Consider the following 26140-nt stretch of genomic DNA (forward strand, 5'->3'; position numbering starts at 1 on the left):
TTACAAGGCTTCCAGTTGTAACTCCAGGTCACAGACTTCCAGAAAGAGGAGAACACATTCAGCCCATGCACCGGCACACCCCCATCTGGAGGGCAACACATAGCAATCACTTTGGGCCCGACCACACTGATGATTGCTATATATTAGTGACATATTACCGAGTGATTACCCTTTCTCCTTGCATTGCTTCAGAGACTTAGTCCCTGGTGAGCAGAGCTTCACAGGACACCCTCCAAAGAGGGAGAGGAGGTAGTGCTCACTTGGCAGAGGGAAAATACACAGGAAGCTCATATCTCTTTTGGACCCTCCCAGTGATGTGAGGAAGCCATATGTCTGGCAAATGCATTAAGTCTCAACTTGATATTAAAGCTGCAGATGTTAAAAAATTCCTAAGGGCAGACCAAAGCCCTGTACACCACACCTGCCTGATACACATGCTGGGATAGTCAGGGGACGCAACAAACAATGCACACTGAGAAAAACCTGGCAACACCCAAGAGCGGGCTGTCACTGACAATAATTTGGGATACCTGCTCTACTGCAGTCCCTTCTTTGGAATGCCCGTTCTGCCCCAGCACACTCCAGTGTCCTGCAACCACAGTGGGCCTAGGGACCTGGGAAAACAAGCTGCTTCTGCAGCTAGGCACAGTGCCCTTCCCAGAGCCAAAACATTACATCAGTCCTGGTACTGGAGGGGTATAGCACCTGATTACCAAGGTGCATTTGGTGGTTTTCTGGAACTCGTTTGGTCTGGGTTTTGTCTCACAGGACTGGAAACGCACATCTGCAGGAGACTGCGCCCTAGGTGAACGTGTTCGTTCACCAGTGCAGCCTAGCCCAGGGCCAGTAGCAGCCTTTGGAAACAAGGGCCTACCTTAACCTCTATGCATTTATTGATTGTGTGTGTATTCAGAATGCACAACCCTTTTAGTTGTCATAGCAAAATGCAGAGCCCCCTGGGTAATAAGTGCTTGGTACTACCCAACATGGTCAGATCTCTTCCAAGTTTTCACTGCTCTCTAGCAACCTGCACAGAGCTAAGCAATATCCTGGTAATGAGTATTACCAAATGTTTTTATGCAGATCACTGTATGCTTTTGCTGCCTGTGTTACACTTGCTCTGCAGCAAGACCATGCTGCATAATCTGGGGACTCATACAGATGTGCTCCCAAAGTTCAGTAGCATGAGGCACCTCATGAAGCTGCCCTGGCCCTTCTTTACTTTCCCTGGTTCCTGTCTATCAAACTGCTTTCAAGTTAAAGGCAAGTCTAGCCAACCCTGGGTCTTGCTAACTGACAACTGAGAAGTGTCCAGGAGTAGCTTCATAAATTGCCTCTTAACTGTTCAGACTTAACTCCAATAATCCTCAGCAATCTACCTGGGTTTCTTTCCATGTTCTGGTTATCTTACAGCAAAGCATTTGCCAGATATGGTTAAAAGTGTTGGGCTTCCGCTTCAGGCCCAGGATTTCACTAACACAACTGCACAGGCATGGCCATGAGCAGAGCACAGAACGATCACTTCTTGTTCAAGAAACACATTGAGAATGACCCCTTTCCTATCTTTCCACAAAATCTTGTCTGGACTTCAGGACTGAGTTCCGTTTAAAATACATATACAGAGAGAGGAAAGCTTGACTAGATAGATAAAGGTAGAGATGAACTGCACCTTGCCACAGCTGGTTCAGAGCTATTCCTATCCACAGACATTTTGAAGAGCACATTACATTGTCATCCCTGAGAAAGAAGTGCTGCATGCACTTCTCTGTATGTCTGAGGAATCAAGGTAAGGAGTGCTCCTTCACTTTTTCCTGCAGCTAGGTCTCTCTCCTGTCCGCAGCCCGGTGCCCTGAGTGATCGCAGTACCTATCAGGGTGCTCCCCCACCTCCCACTTCCTAGCTGTGCGCATTCTGAGCACTGTTTCTTCCAAATAAGCGTTATCTGTTTCATTTCCTGGAACTGCTCTTGCTGTGGTCCTTGATATGGGATCCACTGGCCTCCCTCACCAGAGTGTTTGCACAACTTTCACAGCCTCTTTGGCCTTTCTATGACTTGCCAATATCCTGACCTCTTGATCTGTCCCTATTTTTGGCTCCTCTGGCTGCTTCTGCCTCTGCTCTCTCATCATCTCTTAAAGCAGTCTAGCTTTACGCCCATGCACCCTTCCTGTGCCAGAGCCATGACTGTCTCTTGCTGTGGTGGGAACAGGCTTTGGGGCTGCTTGCCCTCTTCTTTCCAGGCAGGTGGGAGCTCCAGTTGAGCAGTGCCTGTCCCTGCTGGGAGCGGAGAGGCTCCAGCTGCAGCCCTGAGCACAACTGGCTATCCATCTGCCCCTCCTCGGGTTCATCTCCTTCCCAGGGGAATCAGGGGAGCAGCTAGGGCAGCTCCAGCTGGTATTCTTCTGCTGGGGGGGGAGCACAGGGAGGAGCCCCCACTGGCTTTGTTGTGGCTCCAGCCAGACATTTGAACTAGCTGCTCTTTCTGCTCAGCTCCCTTTCCTCTGCCAGGCTGAGTCCTCTGAGTCTGAGGAGAGCACAGCCCATGCAGGGCTCTCCTCCACTGAGTGCCTCTAGTACCCCACAAGCACGCAACTGTCCAACAAGAAATTGCTGTTGTGGGTGTCAGCAGGAGCCTGCAACTGTCTCCAGGCTCTCCTCCTGCTCAACCTGCTGCGCTGTCAGAGCCTCCCCTGAGGAGAGGATGAGGCTACACGCAGCTCATGGGCAACGGCATACAAGGAGATGGCAAGCTCTTCATGCCCAGGGACCTGACGGCAACCAATCCAGGTTGCACTCTGGGCTGGTGCTGGAGACATGGCCCCACCTGTGGCAGCTGCCAGACACGAAGAGGCTGAGAGGCTTCCTTTGTGCCTGCCAGAAGCATGGCAGCCACACATGGCCTGCGCATTGTAGGCCCCTGTGCTCCATGACCACCAGGCAAAGCTGATAAGCTCACGGAGGAACTGCCAAGTATGATTCAGCAAAAGCAGCTCCAAGTCCCCAGAACTGTCCAGGCTGCATCTCCTCATGCTCATCAGTACAATGAGCTCCACGAGAGTTGCCAGCATCTGGTGGGCTCCAAAGAGGCCTCTTGGTTCCCACTGCAGCAATGGGAGTGTGACGGATTAAAGGATCCCTCTCTCTCTCTCTTTCTCTCTCTCACATGCACGTGCGAGCACACACACACGCAAATGGGGGAATGCCCTGATAAGATAAGTAAAGGCTTCATGTCCTTGAGGCTCAAGGGAGAATAATGGACAGATTGACCACAACAGTTGCAAAAGAAGCCAAACTCATCTCAACACCAGAGGAATCTAGAGGATGTCTTTGTTTTAGACAAAACTGGCTGTATCAGCTAAGTGTAACAACTGGTTGTGTAACTGTCTGTCCCTGACTTAAAGAAATGTAGACCCACACAAGGACAACATCAGTTTTAGAGATTCAATTATTGTTAAAATAACATAGCCCGGGTAGGTATTGGATCTGCTTATAAACTATGATCCTATTACTCTAATCAATAGTATTTTTTAATTCATGTAACCATAGTAGGTATTTAGCTTATTGTTTTGTACTTTTTTAAAGATCCTTGGCATTCTCTGAGAAAAAGTGACTTTGCCTGCTGTGACTCCACCTAGAACTAGTAGCTGATGAAGTCACAAAGCAAAGAGCACAAAACTCTGAGGCAACCCTGAGATATTCAGCCTACCAGAGGAATCTTACTTAGCAGGAGCTGACAGCCTTGAGCTCCAGGTGTGTACAGCTCTCTATCGGAGTCACAGTATGAAGAAGGAAAAATTATGTTGGCCACCACGGAGCCTGGATAGTTTTCTTCAGCAGCAAGAATCCTGAACTTGGGTCTAGACATTATAATAGTAACTTAGTGATTGTAATAGTTTTTTGTTTTATCTGAAATATGTGGAACACTTCACAAACCAAGTATTGCCTCAAGTCTGCAGAGTTTATAAGGCTTCAGGGCTGAGGGTTGCGACGCTTGCTCTGTCTGAACTTTTCTTGGCATGCCTGAAACTTGTTTTACTTGGTTTAGCTGTAAAGCAATTTTTGTAAACTGACCAGGCTTATATGGCTAATTGTTTTCTCTTTGAACAGTATGACCATAATTTTATATAGCTAGCAGTAACAATCAGTTGTTCTATGTAGAATGAGATATTTGCAACTCTGACACAATGAAGTTGTGATGAGAAAGATAGGCTTGGTATGGTAGCAAAGGCCCTGAGAAGCAAATTTACAGGATGCAGCATAGAGTACAGGTGTAACACTGGAGACCCCCATGGCCATAAGCAACTCAGACTAACACAGGGAATGTATATGTGGGTCAGCCCAACAAAAAGTATAAAAAGTAAACGACCAGAGGAACTCTGAAGAGGGAGCTGCAGCTGCTGGCTTCAACCCAGTTCCTTCCTGGAAAACACAGACGCCCAGCGTTGTGACAATACACATATTGTAGAGACTGATGAGATTCACATTTATATTACAATTCAAACATATATTTCAATTGCAACAGTCTGCTAAGTGTAATTTGAATTTCTATTGTGATTTTAGTGCATTGGCGTGTCACTGTAGTAAATCAAAATCCCATGCAACTGCAAAAAAAACACAAATAAGAAAACTCTGTGTTCCCCTCCACGTTTGGAATATCTAAAAGAACCTGCTCAGAGAATATCGGACTCTCGCAGGCAGCAGTCTCTGGAGGCTGGCAGGATTGTGGCAGAGAGCGGCTACCAGGATGTTTTGGTGATGGCCACTACTACAAATTCTTTGCATGCGCACCCCACTGCAGCACAGAGCATGGTGGAAGTTCAGCATTTTGTCCTTTGCTTCTGACACATGCGCCCAGGGCCTTCTGGCTAGGCTCTGGCAGCCCTCTGTCTCTCTGCCAACCGTGTGGCTTAGCTCAATGTCCCCTTCAGCCTGGTGCCATTCTCAGCAGTTGACCACTGTCTAATAAACAAGTCTTCAGGAAGCCCGATGACATACCCCAGGTGGTGACCTTCTGCCCCCTCCCTGTGCAGAATCGATCAGAAAGCCTGCCTGCACAGGGGTCATTCAACTCTAGGTTTGGACTACTGAAGAACGCAACCAAAGCAGAAGGTATGGAAGCAGGGTTTTAAGTTTTCAGCATTGTCTGAACTGACATCCCAACGGTGCCCTGGGCTGCAAAGAGAGGACATCCCAACTGCAGGACCAGCGCCTCCTTGGGAAAGAACATCCTGACGGGGCCTGAACATCTTTGGTGGGGCTTTTCCGAGTGTCTTCCTGCTTTGCTGGGTCTCAGTAAAATTCATTGTTAACTTCCGGGGCAGTCTAGTTCAAGGTCAGACACAAATCCTTGTCTTCTCTGAGATGATCTATCCTTATTTGTGTGGACAAAGCTGAGGCTAAACACTGCCACTCAGCCAAATGATGGCAGGCTTCAAACTGAATTATTGCTGTGAACTCAGAACTGAGTGAACTCCGAGTTTTTCAAAACTCAGAACTTGAAACAATTAAGTGAGTTAATTCTAAATTTTTGTTCTTTGTGGAAGAAGACTGTGCTTAACTGTCATTACTCAGCTGGACTCCCTTTTAAGCAGGCAATTTGCTCTCTTGTGACAGGACTGACATTTCACTGAGACGCCCTTCCATGTTTCAACCGCACTGGAAACAGTCTTGTCTACAGCGGCCCCCTGAATTGCCCAAGGGCAATTGATACCTTGCGCTGACCTGGTCATCCTCTCGGTGGACAGCCGGTGGCAAAGGGGCTGGCCCAGCACCGCTGCCCACACTCCAGTACACAGGTCCTGTCTGGACAGGGCCTGGGACAACACCTAGGCTAATGCCTGACCTCTCTGGGAACCCCAAAATGGCTCACGGCCTCGCCTGCCCAGAGGCCCCAAAATGGCTCCCGCCGCCTCCAAGAGGCGCCAACCCCAACTGCGCCGACCCCCTCCCCGCCCCCTGCGCGCCCTGAGTGGCGTGACCCCCACCGGCTCCCGTCTCTACGGGGGGGGAGGGGAGGAGAGGGGGGGACGGTTGGGTGGGAAGCGAGGCGGCGTTTTGCGCATGCGCCACCGGCTGGCGCCGGGGCGTGGCGAAGCCGTGCAGCGCATGCGCAGGAGAAAGGAGGGAGGGGGGGAACGTTAAAGGTGGCAACGCCCCCCGTCCTCGTCCCCGCCCCCACCCCGGCGCGCGCCAGGGCTGCGGCGGTTGGGCGGACGGGCGGCGGTTGGGGCGGGGCGGGCACCGGCGGCGGCCCCCGCGGGGAGGCGGCCGGGCCCCGGCTCGGCGGCGGTGCTGGCTGCGGGGCGGGAAGCCGCCGGGTGGAGGAGGAGAAGGAGGTGGTGGTGGGAGCCCCGCGGGGCGGCGCGGCGCCGAGGGCTGGGCTGGGCTGTGCCTGTCAGCGGGAGGCTGCGGCGGGAGCGAGTGCCCAGCTCGACGGGCTGCTGGTCCGTGCCTTCGCAGGAGACGTGGGTCCCGGAGGTTTGTGCCGGTCCTCTTGTAAAGCGATGGCTCTTTGCGAGGTCTTTCTCCGAAGGGAAACTGTTCTCTCTCTCTCTCTCTCTGTCTCTCTGGTTTTGTTTTGTGTTTGTGTGAATAACGATCTGCAGCACAGAAACTGTTCTGCCGGTGGAGGCCAGCAAGGCTGGTTGGAGCAGATTGAAAAAAGTTTCTCTTCAGACCCCTGTGTGCCCTTTCTTGATAAATGCTGCTTGGGATTTCTTCCTGATGAAGCATCCTCTCTTCTGGAGGCAGTGAGGCACTCTGAGACAAAGTCCTGTCTGCCCGTGCCGTACAGTGTTTGAGCACAGAAATAATATTAAGAAGCTTTTCAGACCAGCCTGAGCCATACCGCTTTCTGCTAATGTTTCAGCGTCTTCCTTGTTGTGAGCGTTCCTGCACTACAAGTCGTCTAAGCTATCCTTAGTTGTAGGAATGAGGATGTTTGTTCTGGCATAAGATGAAGACAGCATTGCACCTTTAACCTTTGTATCCTAGTGCCTGTTGTCTTCTTTAATGAAGTGAATGATCCTAATGACAGCTCTTTTAGTATAACTTGACAGGGCATATGTTATGTTATTCTGTTTTAGCTCTGTTACTTAGGCTTGGTGTTTTTCCCAAACACCCCACAATTATGTTTTTTAATTTAATTTTTCTCTTTTGAGTGAGCGTTCCAATCTGACTTCCCATATTACTGTTAATTTTCTTCCTTGTCACTCTCTTTCCCCAGATATAATAGATATTGTGTTAGTTTCTCCTACACGACTGTTATCATCGTAAGTTCAACTCAGCTATTTCAGCAAGGAGGACTTGCAAGACTCTTCAGAAGAGTCTTAATAATGGCGCCAAATTCTTAAATAAGAATTCTTAGTTACGAGTTTGGGTTTATTATTTAAATGAGATAGTACAGAAAAAGAGCACAACAATAATTCCAGCTTTTTTTTCCAGCCATTTCTCTTGAACATATTAGTCTTGGAACATACTTGCAGACAAAGCTATGTATTTAGTGTATCTATGAATTTTTTTCAAACAGTAGCTTTAATATCAAGTTGAGACATTTCTAACACATAGCTTCCTCACATCACTGGGAGGGTCCAAAAGAGATATGAGCTTCCTGTGTATTTTCCCTCTGCCAAGTGAGCACTACCTCCTCTCCCTCTTTGGAGGGTGTCCTGTGAAGCTCTGCTCACCAGGGACTAAGTCTCTGAAGCAATGCAAGGAGAAAGGGTAATCACTCGGTAATATGTCACTAATATATAGCAATCATCAGTGTGGTCGGGCCCAAAGTGATTGCTATGTGTTGCCCTCCAGATGGGGGTGTGCCGGTGCATGGGCTGAATGTGTTCTCCTCTTTCTGGAAGTCTGTGACCTGGAGTTAGAACTGGAAGCCTTGTAAAAGTAGGCGGGGTAGAGGTTGTTGCAGGATCAGTAAATGAAACTCACTTGCTGGGTAAGAGCAGGAAGTGCTGGCTTAGAGGAGATGACTCCGCTTCTGTTCATGTGCTTTCTGTTATGTACTGCCGCGGGTGTTCGCGGACTGGGGGTGAGACTTTGGACGATGGGTTTCAGTGAAGAAATGCGGTGGCTGGTCAGCGAGGTTGAGCTTGGCTGCAGAAGCAGTTAGGCTGAAGTTTCGCTGACCTTTTGCGCCAGAGAGCTGGCGGACAGCAGGTTGTAGGACTGTGGACGTCAAAGCGTCTGCATAGAGGCAGTGCTGTACGTAGGTACGTGTGTAGGCCAGTGTATTTGTCCCCGCGTATATAACCGGCATTGTGCACATCTGTCTGCAGGCATGCCCGGGTGCCTGAAGTGGTGCGTGTTGGCGAAGTAGAAGTGTTTGAGGAGCTGCTCTCCAGCCCTCTTGCCCGGTAGGTGAGTTGGGCTGTCGCCTAGGTGGGGTGGGAGAAGGCCGAGGCAGTCGCAGTGTGCGTGTGCAGGCTGAAGTTGGTGGCATGGCCCGGGAAACGTGTGGAGATGTGGGGCTTGCGCAAGTTCTGCGGGAAGTAGGAGCGGGTTGAAGGGGAGCAACAGAAATGGCCGTGCTGGAGAGAAGGAGGGCGGAAGTGGTGTGGAAGGAGTGTGGTGGAGGTGGACGGTGCGCTTCCATGCGTGGTCTTGCTGAGGGCTGCGTGAAGGCTGGAGTGATGGCAGTGCGGGCATTGGTGTGGGGAGCCGAAGCAGAGGAGCAGGCTTAGTGTGAAATCTGGGTGCGGTTGAGGAGGAGAAGGGCAGTGGAAGTGCAGGCATTAGTCCAGGCTTGCAGCTTGCCGTGTTTAAGCGGTAGAGGAGCATGTGGTGGCTTTGGTGCTGGTGTCTTCCATTACAGCGGTGTGGCCCCGAGGGCTGGCAGTCCGTTTGTGAAGTCCTGTCTTGCAGGCAGCTTTGTTAGCATGGGATGACTTGCTCGGTTGCTTTGTCTTTGTGTGCAGTTGCGTCAAGCAGTGGCGGGATTGTTTTTGAGAGCAGCCGAACTCGTGGGGTCAGTTTGAGCGCTCCGTGTAGTCCGTGCATCCCAGGAGAAGTGGCCCATGCGTGGCCCCGAGGGAGCGCAGTGCGTTGTGGCTTGCTGGCTGTTGCCCAAAGGCTGTGCGTGCTGCGTGTGAGCTGCAGCGTCTGGGTTGGATCTGGGTTGGGGCAGTACTGTTGCTGGCAGGCCGGGGAGGAGAGGTGGCTTGGTGTCAGGTGCGAGCCTCTCCTTGGTGTTGCGAGAGAAGGACTGACTTAGTCCTGCCCACTCCGCCACGGTGCTGGTCTTGCTTGAGCCGGTTGCCTGTGGTTTAGTTTTGCATTCTCTTGAGAGGCGCAAGTAGCAGTGTGCAGACGTGGGGCTGTTCAGGGGTTGCCTGTGTTGGCCCCGATGCAGAGGCCGTTGTTAGGAGCGCCCGAGGTTTGTGTTTTGGGTGACAGAGCGGCAGAGTATGGACTGTAAGTGGGGTGCAGTGGGATGAGGTCAGCTGCCTTTTGCCCGGGGCCAGTGTTGTGGAGGCTGTGGGAGCAGCAGGTGGCTGCTTTTGCGGGGGGCTGAGCTGGTGGTGCCCCGTCTTAGCCCTGAAGCCGTTGTCCGGGTGCGGTTGGTGTTGGGCAGCCCTTGAGAGGTGCCTGAGCTCCTCTGGGTGCGGAGCGGCCCGGCGGAGGGTTTGTGTGGGGCTGGCTGCTGGTGCGCTAGGCTGAGAGGGTGTGTTGGTGGGTGCTGGTGGTGCGCGCTGGTGCTCTGCGAGCTGCTTTTGGCGTTTGGGAGCAGCGTGGGGAGCAGCGTCTTTGGTGGGTGTTCTTCTTGGTTGGAAGCCGAGGTGCAAGGAAGAGGGCGGCTTGGACCTTCATGTACCGTTTGCGTGCGGGCAGATAGGCACTGGTGGTGAGGAGTGGGAGAGGTTGGTCAATGCGGAGTCAGTGTTGAGCCTGTTCTTCCAGGGAGATCTTTGGATCGGTGCAGGTTTGCAAGCTGCAGTTGCTCGCCTTGGCATGCTTGGAGGCGAGGGGCTCTCCTGGCCTCCCTGAACCCCGAGTTAGATGGGTTTGCGGCGCGGGAGGTCTCCTTCTCCTACGGTGCTCAGGCTAATGGAGCAAGTAAATTGTCTGGGGAGCCACCGGGAGGTGTTTGAGAGGGCGTTTGCTTGTTGAGCGCTCTTGCTGGTCCCGCTGCGCAGCATGCGGCTCAGGAGTAAGAGTTATGGTTGGTTGTGTGAGGCCTCAGTGTAGGTTCTGGCCCCAAAGCCTGTGGAGAGCTGCTTCTGGAGGAGCTGAGGTGCTGCCTGTTTTCAGCGTGCCAGCAGAGCGACCGCTCTGGAGTGTGCAGCTTGTCCCGTAGCACTTAGCTGTGAACGTCCTTGGCGTTTTAGACGAGGAGCTGGCTTAACCAAAGAGCTTCAGCAAGGCCGCAGCGTGCGGAAGGCTGTGAGTTGCCAGGGGTAGGAGACGTGTAGTTAGCTGTGCGAGCTGTGTCTAAAGAGATGCGTAAGCTGCCCGGCCTTGCAGGGAGAAAGTCCCTGGGGACTTGGTACTAGGTAAGGCAGAGCTTTGGCACGTGCGACTGCAGTGTGAGAGTTGCTGTCCACCGAAGGAGGGGCCTGGGCGAAGCTTTGAAGGGCTTTGCTGCGGTGTTTGCCTCTGTGGCCAGGGTAATAGCGTAGCAGTGAGGGTGATTTGGGTGGGCCGTGCTTGGTTGGTTCTGGTGCTGGGTGAAGACAGCAGGGCGCAGTAAGCAGGCGGGTTCGCAGGTGTTGGGCTTCCTCTGTGAAGAGGCCTGCGTGGAGGCCAGGCGCTGTGGGGAGAGGCGCGGTGTGAAGTTGGCGGCTGGCGTTGCGGTGGTGGAGCTGTCGGCAGGCGGTGCTGCGGGAGAGGTTCCCTTGCGGGCTGGGCTGCGTTGAGGGAGGGTGTGTTTGCTGCGGGGTGGGAGCAGGCGAGGGGAGGGGGTGTTACGGTGGGGGAGGCGATGGCGCTCGGTGCGTGGTGAGCCGCTTGGCAGCGGCGCTGAGCCCCGAAGCAGGAGAGTGTCGGAGCATGGTGGAGTGCTTGCTTGTTTGGGGAGGGAGGCGGAGTGTCGAGGGAGGCGCTGTTTGGCTGCGTGTGTAACAATGCTTCCTTGTCTTCTCTTGGGGTGCCGGGGGTGTAGGTGAAGATGCTGGAGGCCGACCTTGTTGCCAAAATGCTGCGAGCCGTTCTCCATTCCCATAAAAACGGCATAGCCTTGGCCCAGCTTCAGGGCGAATACAAGTCTCTGACCGGCGACTGGATTCCTTTCCGACACCTCGGACATGGCACGCTGGAGAGCTACTTGGAGAGCATCCCGGGAGTGGTCCGAATCGAAGAGAATAAAGTGGGAGAGGTAAGAAGCGGTGACCGTGCCGGCAAGCGCAGGAGGTTGGGGCCGGAGGAAAGCGGCTTCAGGAGGGAAGCTTTTTGTTTGTGAAGGGTGCAAGGTTTGTCACCTTCGCTCTGCCTGTGCCGTGTAGCGTGTGAGAGGCCGTAATGGAGGGAGAGGGGGCGTAGCGCGCGCGCGCCCGTTGCTTTCCGGCCCGCAGAGCGGAGAGTGGCGCTTGGAAAGAGCGGGGTGTTGCAAGGCGTTGCCCGGGCAAGAGGAGCCCTGGTTGGGAAGCGAAGTTTGTGTGAGAGAGGAGCTGTGAGCCCCGTGTCAGCGTTTGTCCGTCTGTGGGGATCTTGCAGGGTTTGTGCTGGGAAGTGTCAGAAGGTGAAGCCTCGCGAGTGTGTGTGGGCTGTGTCTTCAGGGTGGGCTTTAGCATCTTTTTCTTTCCTGCAAGGGGAGTGTGGTGGATGGTTGTGCCTAGCAGGGTGGTGACGCGTGCTTGGGGCTTGCTTTGAAGCAGAGGGTTCACGCGCTGCATTGCTTGTTGTCCCTTGGGAGCCTTTGCCTTTTGCAGCAGGTAAGCAAGCTTGTGGGTGGGGGCTTTGTTTTGCTTACTGCAAGCCTGTGTGGGCTGCAGCTCCACTGATGACGTGAACGCAGCTTGCTCTGGGAAGCATTTGTGCAGGTGCAGTTCAGTGTTGGAGGATGGTGGCTCTGGCAAATTGCCATTGGTTTCTAAGTTGGGGCTTTGAGGGTGTAAAGGGAAAGGTCTCCTCCTCCCTTTCCCTAGAGAGCGTTGCTCATCTTCGCCTGCAGTGGGTAGCGTGCAGGTGAGGCTGCATGCGTGTTGCGTGGCTCTGGAGCGTAGGACTGACTGGAGTGGGAGAGGATGAGGACGCGTCCGGTGAGGTAGTGGAGGAGCAGGCTGGCAAGCGAGGTATGTGGAAAGAGTAGGGAGTGTGTCCTGAAGTGAGGAGAGTGGCAGAGGATGCCGTGCAGGTGCGTGGTGATAAACAGGGACGTGGCGACTAGAGAGGTGTGTGGGAAAAGTGTCCTGGGCCTTGTGGGAAATCAGCCCGGCTGGGCACCTCGGCAATGCCTGTAGGCTAGTGCACGCAGCTTGGGAGCAAACGAGGAATTGGAGGTGCGCGTGCGGCTGCTGAGTTAGGACGTCATTGGGATCATGGATGTGTGTTGGCATGGGCCGTGCAAGTGGAGTGGTGCTGTGGCTGGCTGCAGGCTCGTTGGGACGGAGAGGCCAGGCAGGCAAGGCGGAGGGAGGAGTCGCCCTTTCTGTGCGAGAGCAGCGGGGCTGTGTGGAGCTCTTCCTGGAGATGGACGATGAGCCAGTGGAGAGGTCATGGGTGAGGATTATAAGCAACAGGAGTGATGTTTTCGTTGCTGTTTTGCTCGAGACTGCCTACTGAGGGAGTAGTAGTTGGTGAGGCCTGCCTCGGACAAGTGCGGGAAGCCTCCGGTTGGCAGGCCCTGGTTGTCACAGGGAACCCGACCTCCCTGTGTATCTGCTGGCAGGACAAGACAGGAGGGCACAAGCAACGCAGGAGGTTTCTGGAGTGGGTTGATGGCAATGTTGTGACCTAGGTGCCCGTGCAGGTGGAGGCAGGGACAAGTGACCGGGGGAAATGTAGCGACACTGTCTGAACCTGCAGAGATGGGGTTAGGAAAGCCAGCATCCTCCTGAAGTTGAACGTGGTACGGGATGTGAAGCGCAGCAAGAAAAGCTGCTGCGGGTGTATCAGCAGGCAAAGGAAGAGTAGAGGAAAAAGTGGGCCCACTGATGACCGGGAATGGCAGCCTAACGGACATGGAGACGAGACGGCTGAGGTACTGAATGCCTTCCTTGCCTCAGTCTTTCTTGGTAAGGCTAGTCTTCAGCAGTCCCAGGTTCCTGAAACCAGTGGGAAGATGCAGGGTAAGCTAGAGTTGCCTCTCCTAGGTGGAAGAGGGTCGGGTTAGGGAGCACTAAACAAACTGGAGATACGCAAGTGTGTGATCCCTGATGGGATGCACCGAGGAGCGCTGAGGGAGCCGGGCGATGCCTCTGGGAGAGTTTATCGGAGGGAAATGCCTGGTCCTGCCCGTGAGGAGGAATAAGGCCATGCATCAGTAGAGGCTGTGGGCCAACCAGTGGGAGAGCAGCGTGGCAGAAAGAGCGCTGGGATTCCTGGTGTGCAGCAAGTTGGCCGTGAGGCAGCAGTGCGGCCTTGCAGTGACGCATGCCAGCAGCCCCCTGGCATTAGGGAGAGCAGAGGCAAGAGGTGAAGGGAGGTAATGATCGCCCGCTGCTCGGCTCTGGTGAGACCACATGTGGGGCGCTTTGTCCCATGCTGGGCTCGCCAGTACAAGAAGGACGTGGCCATCCTGGAGGGAGTCTGGTGAGGGGCTGTGAAGCTGAGGAAGGGATTGAAGCATCTGTCGTAAGGGAAGAGGCTGGGAGAGGAGGGACTGTGCATGCTGGAGAAGGGAAGGCTCCGTGGGGCGCTCATCAGCGTGTGTAAAACTTTTGGTAAGGGGAGTGGGGGAGGAGCGAAGAAGAAGATGGAGGCAGCCTCTTGGCAGCCTGCTGCGCAGCAACAAGGCAAGAGGCAATGGGTGAAAACGGAAACAAGGGAGATTGTGTTTAAAGAGAGAGAGAAACCTCTTTAAGGTGAGGGCGGTTGAACGCTGGACAGGTTTCCCAGAGGGGTTACAGAGTGTGCATCTGGGGAGACAGTCAAGGCCAAGCGGGCAACGTCTTGTTGACTCTGCCTTTAGCCAAGGGATTGGGCTGGACGATCCGCAGAGGTTGTTTCCAGCCTCACGTCTTCTGTGACTCTGCGCATGTAAGTGCTGGGCTGGGGAGGCAGTGTACTGAGAGGTTGCCAGCCCAAGCTCTGGCACTGCTGGGTACGTTTGTTTGTGTCAGGGGTGACTGTGCAGCTGGTTGGCTGCATGATTTCCAAGCAGGAGCTGCTCCGATGAGAAGAGCCTTCCTCCTGAAGGATATAAGACAGCCCCCTCCCCCCTCCCCCCTCCCCCCCCCCCCCCAAGAGCTGGGTGTGTGTGTTGAGCCAGGTAGGTGCAGATGCTGGGGCTGAGCAGTGGAGGAGTAAGAAGAGAGGGAGGATGAGCTGGAGTGCCGTGTTGCAAGGCAAGAGTGTTGCCTTGTTCTGGGTGGTGTCATGCTGTGGCAGCATTTCCCTAGGCCTTTTGGGTCAGGCTGAGAGGCTGAGGAGAGCTTTTGAGGTCCTGAATAAGGTGTTGCTGCTGAGCAGTGACTTGCTTTTTGTGGTTGGCAATTGCTTCTTCTCCTTCTGTCCTCCTGCTTCTGTGGTGAGAAAAGCTCTTTTTTTCTCTTGAGCATCTCTCTGCTAAATTTCAGAGGTGTTTACAAAGTTTCTGGAGTCTCTGGTCGCCCACTCTTGTGCTATATTTTCAATGCCTGCGCTTGCTTGGGAGCATGGTGTTGCTGCCTGTGGCTAAGCTTAGGCCTGAGTGACTCTTTGCCCTTGTCTCTTTGGTCCCCTGAGCAGGTCACCTGCCATGCTGTTGCTTGCACCGAGACAGTGCGGATTGCTCAGCTGGTAGCCCGGCAGAGGAGTTCCAAAAGGAAAGTAGGACGCCAAGTGAACTGCCAGATGAGGCTGAAGAACACAGCTCCTGTCACGTTAGTAGGTAAGACGCGGCAGGCTGTGGCGGGCCTGCCTGCATCAAGTAGACGTGGAGTTGCTGTAGCAAAAGCCTTTGCTCTGAGGACATGGTGCCGTTTGCCACCAGTTGTGTGGTCCTGCTAAAGAGCTGCTGCTGTGGTGGAGTGTTGTGGGCAAGGGTGGATGTGAGCAGAGGCTAAGATGTGTGAGGGAGCCCTTCTCAAGCATTTACAGGAGCTGTAAACAGGGAATGTTCCTGAAGGACCACTGGCTTCTTTTGTGCCTGCCCTTTGTTTTGGTGGGGGTGGATTTAAGTTTCGGATGAGTTGTGTAGCTGTGGGTCTGCTGGTGTTTAGAGGAGGAGGAAGAGGAAGGACATTTGTGGGTGGCAGGGATGAGCCTTGCCCTCCAGGTGAGAAGGAGCCCCCTGCCACTGCCACCGCCACCACCCTCCAGTGTCCACCTGGTCTCTTTCAGCTGCTGTGGCTGCTGTTGCGAGGGCCCCAGTGGCCTAGCAGTGCTAGCAGGCAAGGGGCCTGCTCCCTGTGGCTCTGTGGCCTTTCACCTCAGCAGCTGGGGCAGGGTTTTCCCAGAGCCCCTGGGGCACTCTTCCCTCATGTTGCTGTGCCGCTCGGTTGCTGTTGGTGTCAAGGCGTTGCACCTGCGCAGCCTGATATTGGTGTTCTGGTGATCTGTCGGGGGAAGCAAGTAGCACTGGTGTGAGCGTCAGGTCTCCCCCCGCCCCCACGGTGTGTTTGCAGATATTAGTTTAAACGGGAGAAGACTCAGCGCAGTGCACAACGCAGCATGTAGTAGTCCTTGAACGCTTGAGAAGTGCGACCAAAAGAATCATGGGCACAGAACCCCCGTAGGCAGTGCTGGCGCCTGCTTCGCGTGGTGCAGCCAGTGCTAATAGTGTCCCAAGGAGGGATGATGCATAGGGCATAGGAGCAGGTCTCAGGGGAAGGAGGGCAAAGGCATGGTGAAGATGATCTTCATGTTCCCTGCCATGAGTGGCTGCGCTGCAGAGAGGTCCGCGCCCGGTGCAGGAGGCGGGCGCTTTCCTGGTGCGCTGTGGCTGCTGCTGCAGGGTGGCTGCTGGGGGAGTTTGGCCCTTGCCTTCTCGCTGTCTCTGTTTCTCCCCTTGTTTCCCCCGCGCCCCCGCCCCCGAACTCTTTCCAGTGATAGTCGCTGTCTGCCATCAGGTGGGGACCCCCCTCCTGACTCGCTGCGCGTATGCGAACGCGTCTCAGGCTCCGTCGTGCACCGCTGCCTCTGCGTGCCGGCTTCCTCGCTGGCAGCGCTGGCGTGGGGGAGCTGCCTGGCAAAGGCAGGCGAGCGGGCGACGGCCTGCAGTGCTAGGCCTGCGGGTGCTGGGGTGACGCTGCTGCACTGACCTCCTTCCCTTTTTGTTCGTTGCGGGTGCGTGGGGAAATGGGGTGTCCGCCAAGGTGTCTTGCGGGGAGGGAAGAGGAGCTGCAGCCGGTTCCCGTGGCCGGCTGCAAGGCACAGGCCTGGGCACGCCCAGCGTGTGCTGGGAGAAGCTGAGCTGTCCCCTTTGGAGGAAGAGAAGCTGAGGGCTGCCTGGCTGACCTCGTAATAGCTGCTGCTGCTGCTGCCTTTTGCCCAGCCCGGAGGGCGTGCGTGTCGTGGCTTCCGTTTTGTTTCGGAGCAAGGGCTGCGGTGGCGGGATTTGGAGGCGCCCGCACGCCTTGAAGGCGGGAGAGGGGATCTTCTGGCCGGTCCGAGGAGAGACGGGCTCCATGTGGGGTAGGGAAGGCCAGGGAGCCTGAGGCAGGCTAGCAAGCTGAGCTTCCTCTGGAGGGGTGGCTGAGCGCCTTCCTGCTGCAGGCTGGGCGCCGGTTGCCCGGCGTGGTGCGTGCTGGGGCTGTGTGGTGCCCTGCTCGCCTGCGGCGGGTGCCAGGGTGGAGATGTTGTCCAGGGCCAGCTGCTGCGCAGTCCCTCTGTGCGCCTTGAAGTCTTTGGTGTCTTGGGCCAGTGTTTGCTGCTGCTGGTGGTGGCCTTCCTCCTGGGAGGTGTGTGGAGGTAAAGGCTGGCTTGCTTGGGGCGGGCAGGGTTTTGTTGTGCGGGCTGGTGAGCGTGGTGTAAGTAGTGTGAATGCCTGTGTGGTGCCGCTGTTGGGAGCGGAGACCTGCCAGGCTGGAAGGTCTCTGAGAGAGCTGAGAGTAGGGAGGGAGGAGGGAGCATGAAGTGCCCCCCGCAGGTGTGCGGGAGCGTGTCCAGAAGCTTCATCTCCTGGATGTTCCTGGTGCCCCCCTCCCCCTGTCAGCCAGGTGGGTGTCTTGTTAGGAGGAAGAGGGGTGCTTTTTTGCTCTGCAGGAGAACTGGGTGTGCCTCTTGAGGCTCAAAGGTGCCTGAGCTGTTTTGGGGGCAGCGGTATCTGAGGCGCGAGTTAGCGGCTGGGGGCGGTAGGAAAGACGTTGGAGAGGGAGCGTGCCTTTGCCTGGACGCCTGAAATGAGCTGTCGGGCTATGGCTGGCACGGTGGGACCCAGGAAAGCAGGAAGGACAGTGTCGCCGACTTGCACTGCGGCTGGTCTGGAGCGTGCAGCCGTGTCGCCAGGGCAGCCGAGCTGCTTTCCCACCGGTTAGTGCTGGGAGCTGCAAGGTCGTCGGAGGTTGGTGCCGGTGCTTGGCCTTGCTTTCCCGGGTAGCAGTCCGGAGTCGCGCAGCTTTGTTGCTGGGAGCTGAGGTGTGTGGTCAGGAAGGGAAGGGACTGTGCGTTTGCGAGGCAAGGCCCTGCTGCTTGTGAGCCTGGAGCGACAGTGGGTTCTGCGGCGAGGCAGCGAGTTTCTCCGCTGTGGGACGGGGTGCTTCCAGGCCTGGCATGCAGCTCTGGCCGGGGGTATCAAGGCTGAAGCTTCAGGAGCTCTTGTTGTGCCGAGGTTTCGCTACCGCCTGTCTGTGTCGCTCTGATGTTTTCTGTCCTGAAGACTTTGATTTTGCTTGCTCTGCAATGGCACAGCAGCAGTCCAGCCTTTGTTTGGTGCCTGATCTCCTTGTTTAATGCGAGTGAGAGCAAACCCCTGCTGGTTCAGTGACATACTGCCCGAGGCTAGCGCTCTGCAGTGTTTTGGGCCACAGAAGTTGGTCAGGCCCAGGGAGCAGGTAAAGAGTGAAGCGTCCAACAAACAGCTTGTTTAGCCGAGTGTGACCTGAAGGACAGCGTGCTGAGTTGCTCTGCAGGGGCAAAGTGGCGAGTTCTTCTGTGTGGTGGGAGCTTGGGCGGAGGCCAAAAGGAGGCTAGCCTCGGGGGTGCGGGGGGGGGCCGGTTGTTCAGGGGGCGCCTCAGGAAGCGGAGTGCAGCTGAATGCAGTCCCTTTTCAGAGGAAAGCCCTTGCTGGTGTGTGGTTGCCGGCAGCGCTGCCAGCGGTGGTGGAGCGCAGCCTGGAAGATGGGTTCTGGGCAGGGCTCGTTTTGGTACCTGCAGGCTGCCTGGTTGCTCGTGACTGTAAGGAGAGAGGGCTGCGTGTCCTGCATGTCTTGCCCTGGTGCCGCGTGGAGGTGTGAATTGCGGTTTTGCTGGTGCTTGGGTGTTGTGACACGAGGCTGTAGGGAAGAGACGAAAGGTTGTGGCCGGAAGCGTCGTTCCTACCTGTCTTTTGCCAAAGCGCGGGTTGCGTGGAGGGAGCTATGGGCTGTGCTTGAAGGCTGTGTGGGTTGGGTGGAGGAAGCTTTCCTGTCAAGAGAGCGGGAGGGCATTACTCATGGCTACGTCTGCAAACTCTTTAGGGAAGCCAAAAGGAACTTTGCGACAGCCCAGGTTTATGAGCAGCCCAGAAGAAGGCAGCAAGAGGCCTGTCCCTCGCCTGCAAAGAGGCAGAGGTATGGCGTATGGCGTGGTGAAACCCACTGTAGAGAGTCCGCTGCCTGCCTTGCCCCCAGCCGTTGGAAGTGGAGCGTCTAAAGAAATTCCCATGCAGAGGCATGTCACTGTGATAAACAGGTCAGTGTGTGTGTGCGCGCGCGTGTGAGAGAGGAAAGGGCGTGTGGTGGAGAGAAGTGGGCTCTCATGGGGGGGGGGGGGGCGCGGTGGGGGTTGTGGGGGTGTTGAGGAAGCAGGTAGGTATACGTAACCGAGGTCCCGCCCTCCTTCTGCTGGTCTTATGCCCAAGCTTTACGGGGGGTGTGGGCGAGTGGGAAGGACTGTGGGCTTTGCCTGCTTTTAGCTTGTCAGGGAAACATCCCGTGCTTGGAGCCTGGCAAGAGCCTGAAGGCTGCCTGGAGGGCTCGCCGCTAGCGCTGCCGCGGCGGGAGGAAAAGACAGCTGCTGGAAAGTGTGTGTTTGGGAGCAGTAGGCTGTCGTGTTCGATTGACTTCCGGTTGCATAAGTGGATACACGTGCTCCGGGCGTCTGGGCTGCGTGGCTTGTGGCGCAAGCCTGCTAATCCTTGCCACGTCAGCAGGGTGTTTGGGGACGCGGGGGTGCAGGTTATAGCTCTTTCCGCAGGTAGTCTTTGAGTGGGGGTGGGCAGGTGGGAAGCAGAAGGGTGACCCTTTGCCTTGTTGGGTGTTGCCGAAGCCTCCCGCAGGTTCGTGGCCTGCTAGCGCGTGTGTTGGAGAGAGCTTTGTGGCAAAGCTGTTGGGAAAGGTGTGCCTGGTGCAAGGGTTGTCTGCTAGAGGAGAGAGAGGAGTTGTTGCAGTCCGTGCAGTAGGAAGCAGGTGGGTCTCTGTGTAGGGCGTAAGTGATGGGGAGTGCTGCGGGTGGTGCTTCTGTGCAGCTGGCTCCTTGCTACCTGTGAGCGGCGTTACTTGTGGCAGGGTAAAGCCTTTGGGTGCCGCTGTCGGCACCCTTGAACGCGGCGGCTGCCTGGCGCGGTGGGGATGAATTCAGAGCGGGGCCGGAGCTGCTGTTTTGCTGGGTTAGCGTTCCGCGCTGGCTTTCAGCTCTCCTTTGAGCAGCTCTAATCCATCTTGGCTCAGGCATCTGCTGCCCCATCATTTCTCTTTCTGCGTTGTTTACGGCTGCCGTGGGTCATCGGACGCTGGTGCGGGGAACGTGCTTGTTGTGGCCTCATTGTAGCTGCGCCCGGTCTCCCATAGCTGCGATTGTGCTGGTAATCCTGGCCGGGTCACGGGGCTCGGTTATACCGTAGGGTCGCTTGGAAGCAGAAAGGGAGCGGAATGCCACTTGCCTGCCGGCATAGCTGTTCAGGGCGCAGAGCAGTGTGACGAGTTAATCCTGCAGCGGGGCGGGCGGGGGGGGGTGCTTTTCATGGCCGGGGCAACGAGGGAGCAAGAGGGTTTTGCTGCGGCCCCCGGGGCGAGTGCTGCGTGCGTCGGGGTGGGGAGCAGGCGGGGGAAAGGAGGAGCAGCAGCTGTTGGTGGTGAGAGAAGTAGCGGCTTCAGCCTCTGGGCCTGAGCGTAGCTTTGTCCCGAAGGTTACTGCCCCAGCCTCTTTCTTTGGGTTGCCGATGCTCTGTGAAAGGGCCTCCCTCATGAAAAGGTGCAGCGCGGGCAGTAGCTGGGCGAGAGCTTTGTGTGGGAGGAGGAGCGCCCTGGCTGGAGCAGGGCGGAAGGAGGAGGAGCTGGGAGTGGCAGTGCGGGGAGGCAAGGGTTTGGGAGGGGAGGCCAGGGAGACTTGCAGGAGGAGGCCAGGAGAGTGGGGCTGGGGCGAGGAGCCGAAGCAGTGAGGCTCGAGGTCGGCGGCTCCGCGTGCCTCGTGGTGGTGCAACCCCGGGAGCGTTGCCTGAGCTAAAGCCTGTTGGTCCTCGCTGCTGAGGGGGGCGAGGCGGGAGGCCAGCAGGAGCCGTGCCTGCTCCCTGGCCAGCGGCTGCTCTCCCTGTCTGCTGCAGCGGGGGGCCTGAAGGAGGCTCGTTGGCTTGTGGCCCTTCGGCGCCCAAGTGTACGTTCACAGGCTTTGTCAGAGGCTTGCTCAGAGTGCCGCAGGGCCGCATCGGCGCCCGAAAGGTTTGTTTGGGGCGGCGCTAGCGAGGTGCTGGTCTGTGGACTGCAGCAAACGGGACTGACAGTCACGGGAGGCTGTTGCCCCAGGCTGTGCTCCGTGTTTTGCGTCCATGGTGCTTTGCTGTGTAATTTGCACAGCTGTAACTTCTGGAGCCTGTTGATGCTTGATCTTGGTTGTAAGGGGACAGGCTATTTCTGCCACATATTCTGTCACACCAAAAGGCTGAGGGGGAAATGCTGAGGGTAGCTGTAGTCATGCCAGTTTGTGTTCAGTGCTGTGTGCCGATGGCGTTGCAGGGTCTGAGAAGCTGCCTTTGTGGATAGTTACCTGCCTTCAGGTTGTCAGTGTGTGTTCCCATCATGGCCTTGTTCTAAGGGTGGTGCTGCAAGGCCACATAAGGCAAGAAAGACCTTACTCGTAAGGCAGGTGTTGGAGACCGTTGGAGGTGTAAAGTGGCATCGGGGATGAGAACAGGCTGACCTGCTCAGTGACCCCCTTACTTTGACTAAGAGGCAGCATTTGCAGGTGGCTACCAGCTGCCTCTGCTGCTGTGGCTGGTATTCCAGCCCTTGGACAATGCTGAACTGGATGATGTGAGCCTTGCCAAAGTAGTGTGATGGGCAGTCAGAGGCATGCCTTCCCTCCTCTTTGAAACAGTGGGCTGCTGGAGTGCAATGCACTTAGCTGTTCCATTATAGGTATGCATAGGGCTTCTCCAGGGCTGTGTGGTTGGTCAGGCATTTAAGTGCTATCCTGCAGATGTCTTCTCTTGTGATCAAGGGTTACTGCTGCTGTTTCCAGGAGACCTTCTGCTGGGAATCCTTTCCAGCAGCTAGGGAACACAAAGCCTTCCAGTGATTGAGTTTTCCATGTCCATGTGCTGGGGAGAACTTTGTTCCTGCTGCTCTCTGACCCCATGCCAGTCCGTCTTTGGAGTGAGATGTTGTTGGCTATGGTCCATATCAACAGGCAGCATGTCACAGGATGCCTGTCCTGTTAGAGTGCTTGAAGGTGACTATAGCACCTGCTGTATTCCGTGGGTAGCTGTTGAGCCACAGCAGGAAGCTTGGGAAGATATCCCATGATGTTTCTGAATACTGAGAGGATCTCAAATTAAATTTGCTTTCCTGTGTCTCAATGCAAGGGGAGCATCAATCCTCTGTTCTAGGGCTCTTTTCTGACATGTTCCAAAAGGCATGGTTAGAGAGTAGCAGCTGCCATTCTCCTGGCTCCTCAGGGAGAGTCCTTCTCAGATTAAGAAGGGAGATGACTGCAGGTGTTGTCTGGTTGTTGCCAGAAAGACAGGCTTGATTCTAGATTTTCCTTCAACCCTTAGTGCAGATTGCTGAAACCTTGTTCCTGTTGCCACAGGCTTTCCTTGCATCATCCACATCACCTGAAGTGTGGCTTGCAGTGGTGGTGATGGTGTGTGGTGCTAAGGGTCAAATTGCTACTGATCCCTCTAAGAGTCAGCAGTAGCATGATAGTTTCTGTTACTGATACGGCTGAGTGCATGGGGTGGTTTTGCTTGCTATGTAGCAATGGTGATAGTATTCTTGGAGTCTACTTCCCTTGAGGGAACTGTTTCCCCAAGTGTGTGTTCAGCTTAGAGTTGTCCATGGTGGTAAATATATGTACAGAGAAGTGTTTGGAGAAAAGGATCAGACTTTCTTGTTGTTACTGGCCATGCAGACGTTATGCTCCTTTTAAGAAAGGCATTGTGCTGCCCCATTGCATGGGAGCCTTGACTGTGCCTGGAAGGCAGAAGGTTTTTCTGTGATGCTACCAGGGTGTTGAAGAGCCTCTTCAGGCACTCCATGAGCGTAAGGTGTGAATATGTGAGTGATATCCTGCAGTGGAAGTGCTGCTGTTGGCCCTTCTAGGTTTGACACAGGTGACCTTTACCTTAGTACTGCTGAGTCTTGTGCTGTATGTGTTTCCCAGGTGTGCTTGTAGTTGGTCCACTGCTGAGCACTGCTAGAGCATCCTCTCTGGCTGGGGAAAAATGCTCTCCTGAACTAGAAATGCTTTGGGCCCTTTCCTAGAACAGAAATATTATTTTTGGTTCAAGTGACACCTTGCAGCTAATTGATGCCATCTTAGGGGGGGATAGCAGAAAAGCAGGGGAGAAGGGGCCCTGTTACGTTTAGAAGATGCTGCTTAGAAGTGGTCTGAATGTGGGAGGCCGTTTTCATATTTGTGGTTTTGCTGTGTCAGTGTGAAGAAATGTAGGGCTACATTAATACTGTGCTAGCCTTGGCTTCCTATTGCTGTTGATATTAACCTCAATGCAATGCTTGACTGCCTTCCTAAGATCAGTGTGTGCAAAACATCGAGGCGTTTAGTAACGATCAGGAGTTGACCATTTCCAAGAGCCCAAGCGAAGCCGGAATGCTTTTGTGACTAAGTTTGCAGTTTCCTCTAAAGATGTCTAGAGATGCCAGAGGTGGCTGGCCTCCTCACTGGCCCCATGCGTGAAGGACTATGGGCAGAGTGTGCTCAGTCCATGTTCAGTGGTCTTCTGTGCCCTTCTAGGATCTCTCTGGGGTTGACACAACAAGCTGTGTTTCCATGGAAAGCTGCCTTGGTGCTTTTGCCACCCTTACTGCTGCAATGCAATTCTTTATTGGGTGTATGTCTTTGGGAAGTGCTTGCTCCTGGCCTTTGAGCTCCTTCTCCCTGCCTTTTGCTGTCTTGCATGCAGTGTAAGTGGTGTGCTGTGCATTGCTGTAATGTCTCTCCACTGTCAGAAGCTCATAGTGCTGAACGTGCTCCCAGTCTAAGGTACTGCTTTCGGAGGGAGTGTGGAAGAACATGCGCAAGCATGATGCTTCTGTCCTTTCTGCTGGAAGGTGCTTCTGAGAGGAACCTGTTAAACGGCATAGCAGCAGTGTTTGCAAAAAGGCTTTGCATTCCTGCCTAGTTTTAGGTGTTCCTCTGACTTGTGAAGCATAACACTTTTAGTAGACTTAAACGTGGCTACCAAGAAGGTGAGCACAAGCATACTCACTGACAAGACAGATGCCAGCGAGACAAAAGACTAAATTGTCTGGCTGTCCATGTCAAATGTTAAAACTGTTGGTTGTGGATTTGGGCATAGATGCTTTCCCTTTTGCTACTGCCTTTTTATTGAATTGTGGTTCTCACAAGAATCTGGCTAGCAGGCTAAACAAGAAACCACCTGTTGATCTATCTTGCTACCACTGATCAGGCTGTCTTCCAGGTAAGGACAGTGTCAATTTTGGTCTTGTGCAGAGGGCCAGCTAGAAGTATGTGGAATGCATTTTATTTTAGGTATAGATCTTGTAAGCAAATGGAATGCTGTTTAGAGCCTAGAAGCTGAGCTGAAACAATTTTCTTTTTTCTTTCAGGCCTGAGAAGAGGCTGACTATTCCACCACGCTTTCAGAAGGAGCTGCAGGTTCACCTATCCAGAAGCTCTTCTGTGGATCTAAATGGTAAATTTGCTTGTGAGAAGGTATTGTTGTTCATAATGGTGGTATTTGATTAGGTGTTCTACTAAGTAGAACCCAGCTCAACTCAGTGTAAATGAAGATTGTTTTGAGTGAGAGCCAAATTCTATGAATGAACTTCCTCACTCTGATCTCATGGTTCATGGGGAAATTTGCATAGTTGCTTTTCTCCCTCTAATTATCAGTCTTGCAGAAAAATCCTTGTGCAGTAAATGTCAAAGCCCATTTTGTAGTGAGTGTGAGTAGCCTGGAAACAGAAGGAGTATGGTTAACTTCCGTGTGAGGGTAAAGATCTGACTGAGGACAGTGACATCGTGGCTTTCAGGAGTAAGTAGTCACATGGATACTGGCATACTAACCTACCTCTCCAGAAGAAGACCTTCTGCCTGTTTGCTTCCTAGCAGTTAAGCATTTGACAAGCTTGTCAAATGATGTTAGCTTTTTTGAGCCAGGATGAGCTGTGAAGCTAAAGGTCTGGTAGCAAATACACTTCTCTGCAAGGGGGAAGGAGTAGAGATGAGGTAGCAGATGAGCTAGTAGCTCCCAATGACCAAATGGCTACCTCTCTCCTACATGAACTGTGTGAAACTAACATGAACAGTTATGGCTTCCTTCCTTGCTTTGCTGGAGAGGTTATTTGGAGTCCAGTAGCACAGACCAAACAGACCAAATCCTTGGTCTGTTTTATACTTCCTTCTGAATTGAGAATATTCTCGGGTATTTTGGTGCAGCTTTGTTGTTGTACTTGTACTCAAAGAAACTGTCTTGTGTGACTCTTGGATGTTGCCTCACTGTAGCCTCTCAGCAGCAGAGGGCTTTGCTCCCCTTCCCGTGTTTGAGGCTGCATGGCTGGGGGTATGGGCATATCTGCATCGTCTTCCAAGATCCTTTCTGAAGACACATTAGTAACTGCTAATGAAAATAAGCTGAATTTTCACCACTGTAGTTAAGATCAATAGCTTACTAAATGTATGAGGCTTCCATGGCTCTTTCCAATAGAAAGTGAATGAAGATTCCAGTGTGCAAAGAGCAGCATTTTAGAGTTGGTGGTAGACTGAGGGCTCTCATGTTTCACTTCTTGGCATGTGTGCTTCAACTGTCTTTCTCCCTGCTGTTGAGATGACTATTTCCTTCAAGGCTGTGTTTCTTTCTAAACAGATAACTTGAATGCATCTGTTCTGGAGACGCGTAGTGTTCCCTCTGGCCCTTCTGCTCCTCACATCAGTGAAATTCAGAGTCGCATTAAGGAGATTCTGAGCAGGTACAGCAATGGTATCTGGCTGTCAAAAATGCCACAGATTTACCAGCAAATGTACCAGGAGGAACTTAGCACGGCAGTGCTCCGTCAGCTTGAACATTGGCCTCGTGTGTGCACAGTGAGTATTGAATATCCTTTTTGTGGAAGACGTCAGTACCGTTCAGTACCACCCTGAATGTTTATTTGCCTTGTGTTATTTTAGGTAGTCCTACGTTTTCTTTCAGGATATGCAGCAATGACAAATTGAAACAATGGCTTTGAAACAACACCCAAAGACTCCTTTTGGCTAGGTTGTCATTGCTTTGGAGGAGAAGAGTCATGCTGGAGTGAAGGCTTGGTACTGCTGACTTACTTACCACCTTTGACTGACTCCAACAGTGACAGCTCAACCAGTTGCTGATGACCCTTCTCCTCTATGCCATGCTTTTTGCCCTTGATCTTACGCTTTTCCATGTTGGTGGGTTTTTTCCTCTTCAGTCCCTGAGCTACCAACAGTCCCTGTCTTAGCAGTCTTAGGCCTGTCTGTCACTTTA

General features: G+C 54.1%; 1 protein-coding gene across 13 annotated transcripts in view; it reads left to right on the forward strand.

Moving 5' to 3' along the window:
- Positions 1-6266: 6266 nt before the first annotated feature.
- Positions 6267-26140, forward strand: part of LOC104145878 (tudor domain-containing protein 7) — a 52607-nt gene continuing 32733 nt past the window's right edge. Inside the window, exons 1-7 of one of the 13 annotated variants that reach the window (XM_009677656.2) lie at positions 6282-6477; positions 8286-8367; positions 11108-11320; positions 14833-14974; positions 18702-18915; positions 24249-24334; positions 25508-25725. In XM_009677656.2, the coding sequence (XP_009675951.1) occupies positions 11114-11320; positions 14833-14974; positions 18702-18915; positions 24249-24334; positions 25508-25725 (867 nt within the window). In that variant the 5' untranslated portion in view covers positions 6282-6477; positions 8286-8367; positions 11108-11113. Of the gene's footprint in view, positions 6478-7941; positions 8039-8115; positions 8220-8285; positions 8368-11107; positions 11321-14832; positions 14975-18701; positions 18916-24248; positions 24335-25507; positions 25726-26140 lie in introns of those variants that run through there. The other 12 variants (XM_068927968.1, XM_009677653.2, XM_068927965.1 and 9 more) reach the window with 12 other exon arrangements.

The sequence above is a fragment of the Struthio camelus genome, chromosome Z (genome assembly GCF_040807025.1).
Source record: "Struthio camelus isolate bStrCam1 chromosome Z, bStrCam1.hap1, whole genome shotgun sequence".
Taxonomy (NCBI): Eukaryota; Metazoa; Chordata; class Aves; order Struthioniformes; family Struthionidae; genus Struthio; species Struthio camelus.